The sequence below is a fragment of the Alexandromys fortis genome, unplaced genomic scaffold, assembly GCF_014885135.2.
Source record: "Alexandromys fortis isolate MF-2015 unplaced genomic scaffold, M_Fortis_MF-2015_v1.1 scaffold_227, whole genome shotgun sequence".
In the NCBI taxonomy this organism is placed as follows: Eukaryota; Metazoa; Chordata; class Mammalia; order Rodentia; family Cricetidae; genus Alexandromys; species Alexandromys fortis.
Window position 1 is genome coordinate 487684 of NW_026068109.1, and position 9956 is coordinate 497639.

Here is a 9956-nt window from a genome sequence, read left to right on the forward strand (position 1 = left end):
AAAAAAAAGCCACCATGGTGTTACTGAAAACTGAACCCAGGTCCTCTACAAGAGCAGCAAGTACTCTTAACCATTGAGCTGTCCCGTCCCCCGCCCCCAGTAGAATTCTTAGGAGAACCTTGAATAACAAGGGAATGGAAGGTGGTGCTATTGAATATTCATTGTTTTCCTGGGAGATTAGAGTATTCCAGTTTAAGTGCCAAGATGGGAGGTAAGGAGGTAAGCTCAATTCAGGTGTTTCCCAAGTGTTCTATGAAACCATCCTCACTCCTGGACTCAGGGGTCCTCTTCATGATGCTATGTAAAATATCCTGGCCTCTCAAGAATAAAAGTCACCAAGATCATTTTTTCTGAATTAAACACTCACTTGTCCTAGCTTGTTTTTCATCTTAAGTTATAATAGTTGTTTAGTGACTTTGAGAAGGAAGAACTTGATCAGAGTTTCTCAAATATCTGGAACTTGAGCTATGTCTGTCCAGGTGGTTCTCAGCTTGAAAACGGGAACTCACGTTAGCATTTGAACACAGTGCTCAGCACTCCAGCACTTGCAAACCACAGGACAGTTCTCCCTAAGGGAGGACAAGCCAGGCTGGCAAGGAAGCAGGACATTCTGTTTTTTGAGTGTTTAGTGTGGCTTCAAACTTGAAATCCTCCTGCTTCAGCCTTCCTAGAACTAGGATTGCAGCTGTGCACTGCCACTCTGAGGACCTGTTTGATACTGGAGCAGCAACCTGATCTTGCTTGAATGTAAATTCTGTGGCCACATCTGGAAATGAAATGTAGAGTATTTTGTGTGCCTGAATTGCTAGGCATCTTATTGGTTAATTCTCTCTCAGATTGTCACTTTTTTTTTGTTGTTGTTGTTGTTTTAAGCCCTTATCTAGGGTACTTTAGAAGAAGAAGCTATAGTATTTACTCATTTATGGTGCTGGAGTTTGAACCCAGAGCCTCGCTGAAGTCAAGCAAGTTCTCTGCCAGTTCAACCAAATCCACATCCCAAAGCTGTGTGTTTAGGTGAAGTACTTTCTGACGTTCCCTCTAAGTTGACAGTCACTGTCAGTGCTGAGCACTGAGTAAAAGCCTGGTGGGGTCCTGGGGTGAGTGACCTTCAGCCTGCCTCCTTTGCTCTCTCCTTTCCTCCTAGCCATTGTATAGTTACAAACTTTTCAACCTATCAGATTCAACAGGAGCAACTGTCCCTGTATTTCACATAGCTGAATGATTAATTTATTAATACTTTTATTTATTTATTTATTTTGCTGGTGTCGCGGATTGAACCTAGGACTTCATGATCTGTGCATGCTGGTCAAGCACTCTGCCACAGGACTCTATCCCCCAGTAGTAGTGCTTATTTTTGTTGTTCATGATACTGAATATTTGAAGCTTTTGCATCACATTCCTGGCTTCCTCTTGGAGCTGTTTACTCTGTTCCTTTGAGGGCTATAGTCTCTTAGTAATCAAGGCATGCATTGATTGACCACCCTCTGTGTACGCAACAGTGAGACAGCTCAGCAGCAGATGGCAGCAAAGTTTCCAGTCTAAGGCTGCAATGGCAGAACCCTTGGTTCCATCCCTGCATCTTATTTTTTTTTTGCTTCTTTTTCTTTTTTTTTACTTTTATTATTATTATTATTTTGCTTCTTTTTCAAGATGAAACTACTTCATCATATACCAGTGGCCTTGATGACACATGGCAGAATTGACCAGCCAAATAATAACTTTTAAGGACATATTAAGACTTTTTACAGGAGGATTAAATAAAGGAACTGCAAAAGTCATGACCTCTAAGAATCAGCACTGTCAGTAACATGACAGGCTCCCAGAGGAACATGGAGTCTTTGAAAAGAGAGACCAAGATAGTATTGCTTTTCCCTTTTTCTCAGAAAAAAAGTACTAAATACTGAAACTCACAAACTTGTTAGAGTAAGAATATACTTTGTTTGGCCAATCTACAGCTTTGCCATAGTCATGTATGCAATACTAAAAACAACTTGAATGCATTTTCTAATTCTTTCATGGTGCATTTTGCTTTGAAATTAATTTACATAAAAATTTTATTTGAATAATTTCCAACGATTAGAAATGACATTACATTAAATATTACTTTTTTTTGGAATGATGCATAAAGACTATGAACCATGGGGTATTTCCTTCATGCTAACTTGAGTCATTCTTTTCAAAACTCATAAGTAGACTTGTCAAGAGCTCTAGATATCTGATTGGTTTAGTAATGTGGAGTATTAAGAATGAGTACAAGCTAGTTACCTAACTAAATTAAAATGTTGAAATTTGCTGGGCTTTCTCCTCTGGAATTGCAACCTTTGCAGCTCTGAGAAACTCATCAGGCTGTGAGATCCATTTCCTGCTTTAGAAAATCCAGGATAAAAGGACTCAGTGAAAAAGGATATGTAAAATTTGAACTAAGTTGTGAATCATCAAATACATATTTTCTGAATCTATAATAATGCTTGATTATTTTATAAAACATTAAAATCAACAATGTAATCTCATTGAGAACTTCTGCACTATTCTGTGACCTGCATCTTATTTTATAAACTGAGCGTGGCAGTGCATGCTGTCATCTCAGCATTCTGGAAGTAGACACAGGAGGACCAGAAGTTCAAAGCCATCTTTGGCTGTGAAAAATCTTGAGAGAATAAAAAAGATGCTGCAGTGAGAGAATGCTTGTTCAGCATGTGTAGCATGTGTGAGGCCTGGGTTTGAGCCTTAGCATTGCACAAAGAAAGGTGCAGGTCAGGTGAAACGGTAAATCATGTGTGAAGAGGTACAGACATGGGTGTCAAGCCATAAGGGCAGTAACTTCTGTGAGTGTGAAGTGGATACCTGCTGTGGCTTCCCAGCTGGAGTGTCAAGACTGCAGAGGGAAGAGTGCTTCTGTAGCCAAGAACAGTGTTGAGTTGCATGCCTTCCTGCAGTGCTGTCCTCACAGGTGTGTGCTGACATGCCAGTTTATGAAGTGCTGGGCTTTCGTGCTTACCAAACACTATCCCTGCGCCACATCTCCAACCACAAAACAGATGTAGATAGACATGTTTGTGTAGAATTCACACCGGTAAAGCTACAAACAGGTTGGAGAGATGGCTTGTTGATGTACTCAGCTGCTGTTCAGTTCTCAGCAGCCATATGGGTGGCCCCAGGGGACCTGATGCCCTCTCTGTCCTCACTGTGTACCCCCACACACATAAATAGAATCTAGAAAATAAAAATAAGTAGAAAATATAAAAATTATAAAAACAAACATAAATCCACAGGGAAAATTATAAATAATTCAAATGTCCAGTGGTCTCAAATATTTTTATGTCCACACTGAACGTGAAGACATTAAACACGATGGAATCAGACATGTGTATTCTTAGGAGGAAAAGATGATTCCAAGATATGACTTCAAACGGGTTGTAAAACACAAGGTTACTTTAAAGGGTAAAAATGTATGTGGTACACATATAAACATGAATGGAAAGGGGACTTTAAGGGCTAGTGCAATGGCTTGCAGAGGACTTGGATTGGCTCCCTGGTGCCTACATGGGGCTAACAATGATCTGTAATTCCAGTTCCTGGGACTCTGACTGCTTCTGGCTTCCACAGGCACCAAGCACACAAGTGGTACACATACATACATGCGGCCAGACACTTGTACATATAAAACTAAATACTTTTTTTAGAAAGGGAGGGACCTTAAAATAGCTCATACACTTAAAAGGAGATGAGCATGCTCTTTAAAAGATTGGGACTGGAGAGGTGGCTGTCATTGAGAGCACTTCCTGGTTTTCTAGAGGACTTGGATTTGGGTCTGATACCCTCTTGTGGCCACTGCAGGCACCTACACTCATGTGCACTTAACCCACAAAGACATAAATACTTAAAAGTAATGAAGATAAATCTTATAAAAGAGAAGATCTTCTACTCAGCTGTATATTTTAGCCCATTTGGAAAGGTTTAAGAATATGTACTTTTTAATGTTGACTGTTGTTTCTCAAGTGTTCACAACAGCATGTGTACTATAAAGCACTTTCCTCCACTGTTTCAGCATTCTCAATAAATTAGTGTAATCTGTGTTTGACAAGCAGAGATAGTGGAATTAGGGTGGCATAGAATAAATCCAGCCTTACACAGCATCTTGACTGAATTAGTTAGAACCTAGACCCTTTGATTCCAAAACCTCCCTTCCTGCTGAGAATCTAACCCAGAGCCTTGGACACACTAGACACTCTACCAGTGAGCTACATTCTCTGCCTAACATAAGATCCTGCCTTGTAGCCCAGGCTGGCTTTGAACTCTGATCTTCCTGTCTGAGATTCCTGATTACAGCAGATAGGCTGGGATTACAGGCTGCTTCTGCCACGCCTGGCTGTGAGACTGTTTTTGTTTTTGTTTTTTAGTTTTTCGAGACGTGAGACTGTTCTTAAGTGTTGAGTTGTGGAGTCCAGGGAAGGGTCATGAGTTTTAAAAGAATGTCCAAGCTGGGGGCGTAGGTGCACATTGTAATTCCAGCACATGGAGGGATAGGGGTGGGGGTGGAGACTAGGATAAGGAAGTCAAGACCAGTTTTGACCCACAGCAAATTTAAGATCAGCTGTCTCCACCAAAAGAAAAAGTTTTTTGTTTTTGTTCTTTTAAATTTAGACTGTCCAGATCCTTTGAGAGACTCTTAGGATTGCAACCTCTCAGGGTGGCCTGACCCACAGTGCTTGGTGGCATCTCTGCTGTTATTAGAATCTCCTTCCTTTGGATAAACCAGTAGGAATGTCAGAAACCCAACTTTGAACTTCACTGTAATTTAAAGTCCTGTGGGCTCAACTGTGGAGATGTGGGCTTTCATAAGCCTTGCTGAGCTCTGTGGGGAAGGACAAGAATGAGTGATACTAATATAAAGGGTTTTGCTCTTAAATGTAACTGGAAGATGCATTAGGTATCAGGGCGTCAGTCTAGAGTGCTCTTGAGTGCTTTGTATATGTTCACCTGGGAACTTTTATTTTGTTTTGGGTTGGTTTTAGTTTTTCAGGGTTTCTCTGTAGCTTTGGAGCCTGTCCTGGAACTAGCTCTTGTAGCCCATCGGCTGGGAACTTTTTGATCCAAGATCAAGTTGGTATTGCCTGAGATTGTAACTCAGTAATGAGGGTCTTGCCTACCATGAGGCCCTGGGTTTGACCCTCAGCCCTGCAGGCAGGCAGACCGCCCAGCTCTGCTGATCCATCAGTAGACAGATAAGGTAGCAGCTATTCAATTCCATCCCAATCCCAGGTGATTCTTGCCCACCTCCTCCTATCTTTAGCTTGAGATTTCTTCCTTTTGTGAGGTGAGACACCTTTAAGTGAGAAAGAGAAAAGCTGTTACTTGCTAGTCAAGCTCCAGACCAGGGAGAATGGTTGCCACAACCTTTAAGAGTCCGAGATTCCCAGATGGTAGTTCCTGTGTGGGTTCCACACCATTGCACATACCACCTGGCTTCTCCTTTGCCCAGTGCTCACTCAGGGTGTCTCACCCTCCCACTTGTAGTAAGATAGGGCAGAACCCAGGGCACATTATCTGCTTCCTGTCCTAGAGACACAGTAGGACTCAGATCCTCTGCAAGTTTCATCCAGAGACTGCCCGTGACATGAAGACAAAAAGAATTCCAGCCGGGAAGTGGTGGCGCATGCCTTTAATCCCAGCACTCGGGAGGCAGAGGCAGGCGGATCTCTGGGAGTTCGAGGCCAGCCTGGTCTACAAGAGCTAGTTCCGGGACAGGCACCAAAGCTACAGAGAAACCCTGTCTCGAAAAACCAAAAAAAAAAAACCAAACAAACAAACAAAAAAAACCCCGAATTCCATTTTCTTTTGAACATGTGTTTTTCTAGACCCTACTACATGTCAGGTCTAGTGCACAGCACAGGAAGTACTAAAGGGAATGAGGCACAACCTCCACAAGAGACTTCTGTGTCTATTGGAGGCTGTGGAGGGCACAGGAACCAGACCATCAAAGCTGAGTCAGAGTGTGTGAGGCCAGAGGGCATCTCAGGTGTCCTTGCCTTCCACCATGTTTGAGCCCCTCCGGGGATTTCTCTGTCTCCACTGCCCATCTTTCAGTAGAAGGACTGTGATGGCAAATGCCTGCTGCTGAGCCTGGCTTCACATGACTTCTGGGGATCCTCTCACACGCATGAGCCAGCTCCACAGAGTGTCTTCTAGTGTCCGTGGAGAAGCCAGGGCAGCAGCTGGCGTGAAGTGCCCTTGGGATGAATCAGCAGCACTAAGGAAGGGAGTCTCCAAGTGGAGGTGGTAGCTGTTCAGTTGGGTCTCAAAGGACAGTGATGAGCTAGCACTCTTGACTTGAGTGCAGGGATGCTGATTGGTAAGCATGTACCTGGAACCAGAGCTCCACTGGAACAAACCCTTTTTTGGCAGACTGCCTGTCTGTGTTCTGTTTTTATTGAAAAGACAACTGGAAAATTCTCAGGACTTCACCAAATATCCCATAGGACCTGTCTGTGGCTCCTGTCTTTCTCACCCCAGTGTGTAACATCTGCTTCGACATTTTCCCTCTGAAACAGTATTCTCTGGTTAAAAGAAGCCCCCCTTTCTGAGGAAGCAGTAAGCAGATTGGCTGCCCAGCTCTGCCCTAGGTCCTTGCATGGAAGCAGTCAGCTTTCCTTCTTTCTACTCCTTTGTGAAGGAGCTTGTCACGCCTAACGAGAAAGGTCTTCAGTCCAGGCTTGTTGTTTCTGTAAGCTGTAAATGACCCAAGAAAGTCAAAGAGTGCACTTAACCATGTTCCACAGGAGAGAAAGGAGTGAGAGTGGAGAGAGCTCTCTGCCGGTCCGTGCTCTGGCTGTGTGATGGGTGGACTGTGCACTGCCGCTGAAACAGCTTCGGATCCCAGTCAGCTTCCAGTTGTCATAGATTGCTCCGTCTGCAGCATTTGAAATTCACACAGATGTGTGGGCAAGGTCCCCTGTATAATGTGATCTGGTTTCTCCACGTGAGCTGTGGCTGCCCTGCTCTGCAGGGAGAAACATGGTGTCAAGGCGTATCTGTTTTTATTATGTATTGTACCGAGACAGGGTCTCTGTGCAGCTCAGGCAGGCCTGGAACTCAGTCTTCCTGCTCCAGCTTCCCGAGTGTTGGGAACTCAGGCGTGTGCCAGCACAGCCAACCTCAGGAGTTAGGCATATGCGAATCATACGGAGCTGTTTGAGCTCAGTCCTTGGAGGGTAGACATCTTGGTGTATTGGTGATACTGTAAGAAAGTCACTTGCCAAGATTTATCCACCATAGGAGGACCAGTTAGGAGAGCCAAAACGGGGTGTTTTAAGGAAGAAAAGCTTTATTTTCTCTGGTTTAATCAGTTGTCCCCAGGCTTGGGCCTTTGACCCCAAGTGCCTTCTCTCGTCTGCGGACTTGCTGTCCAGGGTGATCTCAGGAGCCAAAGTTCTTCCCCAGGGCTATCCTAACTCTCACCTTTTTTTTCTTCAGGCATTTCTGGGAAAAGCCAGCTTCTGTTTGCACTGGTCTTCACAACTCGTTACCTGGATCTTTTTACTTCATTCATTTCCCTCTATAATACATCTATGAAGGTATGGTATGACATCAGCTCCAGCACACCTACCCCCATGTGCACACCCAGGGGAACTACTCGCTTTTTTTTTTTTAAATTTAAATTCTCTAAGACTAATAGCTAGATACGCTATTCTGTTAAAATTTTTCATTTTCAATGTGTGTATGTGTATATGCAGGCAAGCACATGCTGTGGTGACCGCATGGCGACCAGAGGGCACTTTTGGGAATAAGTTCTGTCCTTCCTCCAACCCAAGTTGTCAGCCTCAATTGGCAAGGGCTTTTACCTACTGATGCACCTTGCTGATGCGTCTGTGTGTCTGTCTCTAGAGAGATCTGAGCTTCCAGTCATGGTCACCCCATTGCACTCTCTTGTCCCCCTTCTGCTTTCATGTCTTTTGCTTTATTTCTTGATTTTTCTAGTGTTGGGAATCGACTGGAGCCTCACATTCTGCAAGCACTTTACAGCACCCCCTCCCTACCCAACATTTTGTGTTTGAAAGCATCTTGATAAATATAGGTTAAAGTGGGCATGCAGCATTCGGGTTTATGATCTTTGCTAAAAGTCAAATTTGAGAGCTGGTGAGGTGGCTCAGTGGATAAGGAGACTTACCACCAAGCCTGACAATTTGAGTTCAATCCTGGGGACTCACATGGTGGAAAAAGAGAACCAACTCCTGCAAGCTGTCCCTTAACTGCCACACACATACACAAACACATATATCAAATAAATAAGTGTTGAAAAGTTAAGGAAAAAAGAGCAAGTTTGAGTTACTTGTAATCATTTTGTTCAGGGCTCTAGTAACCAGGAAATATTTGACTGTCTTAAAAATGGCTAGGTTGGGCTAGGAAGGTGGCTCAGTCTGTATAACGCTTCCATGTCAGCGTGAAGTGTCAGTTTGATCCTCAGCACCTGTATAAGTTGTGCGTGGGGGCACTCACTTGTAATCCCTGCTCCAGGGAGGTAGAGAGGATCCCCAGGACTCAGTCCTGCCAGCCTAGTCTGACTGCTGAGCCCTTTGTATCAAGAACTCCTTCGGTGGAGCAGTGACTCAGCAGTTAAGAACACATACTGCTCTTGCAGATAAACTGAGTTTGATTCATAGCACCCCACATCAGGAGGCTTAAAACAGTCTGTAGCTTCAGACCATCTTACTCTCTTGTGGCTTCTGTCAGGTATATACTTTACATACACATAAATTAAAATAACTCAAACACCCAAGGTCAATCTCTTTCTTACACACACAGGAACACAAACCTGGATAAATCCAGGATAACTAGGTTGTTGTCTGATAAGATGAAACTGCAGGTACTGCGGATGGGAGAGTCTAGAGCCCTCTCTTCTGCAGAGTCCCGAATCTCAGCACAATCCTGCTTGCTTGCTTGTGGAGCCAGAACCCAGCTGTAGGTTACAGGCAGGGCCCTGGGAAGCCCCCGGCTACAGTAAGCCTGGACTAGGTATGGTCCAGAGGGGGCTCAGTGTGGGTGCACCTACATGTGTGCTTTCTTTATTAATAAATGTGTAGGTTAAAACCAAAAGTTTTAATACATGCTGATGATTTACAAACATAAATGCATAATGAGGCCTGGGAACTGTTTAGTGTCGTTGTGGGGTTAAGGGCTTGGTGATTACCCTCATTTCCCCATTTAAGTCATTTGCCCCAGTGTTTTCCTAATTAGGCTGTATTTCCTAGGAAGAAGGAGTAACAAGACTGTGTTCCTATCCCAGCCATCTCTATTCATGATTGAAATCTGCATTTGATTCTTAGGCCTGAGTGTCTGCAGTTTACAAATTGATGTAATTTCAGAATACTAGGCTTTTCCTTGGGGCAGGGTGACCTTTTGAAGATGAAAGAACACAGGACTCAATTGTAAGCCCTTGGACAGTTCTGTTGCTCTGTACCCAAAACTGCTGTCTTAGAGGCAGAATTTTTACAAACTGGCTTTCAGGAGGAAAAGTTTTTAAAAATAATAGTAAGGCCTGGAAAGGTGATGGCTCAGTGGATTAGATCACTTTTTGCCCTTGCAGAGGATTTGACGCCTGTAACTCCAGTTCTAGGGACTTTGATCCCTTCTGCCCGTGGAGAGCACTAGACAGGTGTACATATATAGATGCAGGCAAAACACTCACAAAAATAAAAACTTAGAATCTTAAAATACTAATAATCTTAAACAAAGCTAACTTTTGGCTTTGCTTTGTTGCAATACCAAACTAAATTTCATAACAATCTGGATGTTTATTGTTAAAGTAACACAATATTTTATGTTTTAGTATGTCTATTTTGCATATATCTTTAAGTGTACATGTATGGGTGCACACATGTTTGGTTTTTTTTTTTTTTTTTTTTTTTTTTTTTTTTTTTTTTTTTTTTTTTTTTTTTGTTTGGTTTTTTTTTTTTTTT

General features: G+C 43.1%; 1 protein-coding gene across 1 annotated transcript in view; it reads left to right on the plus strand.

Moving 5' to 3' along the window:
• Window positions 1-9956, plus strand: part of Kdelr2 (KDEL endoplasmic reticulum protein retention receptor 2) — a 26614-nt gene that overhangs the window by 12101 nt on the left and 4557 nt on the right. Inside the window, exon 2 of the mRNA XM_050124397.1 lies at window positions 7474-7574. Coding sequence (XP_049980354.1) covers window positions 7474-7574 — 101 coding nt within the window. The remainder of the gene's footprint in view (window positions 1-7473; window positions 7575-9956) is intronic.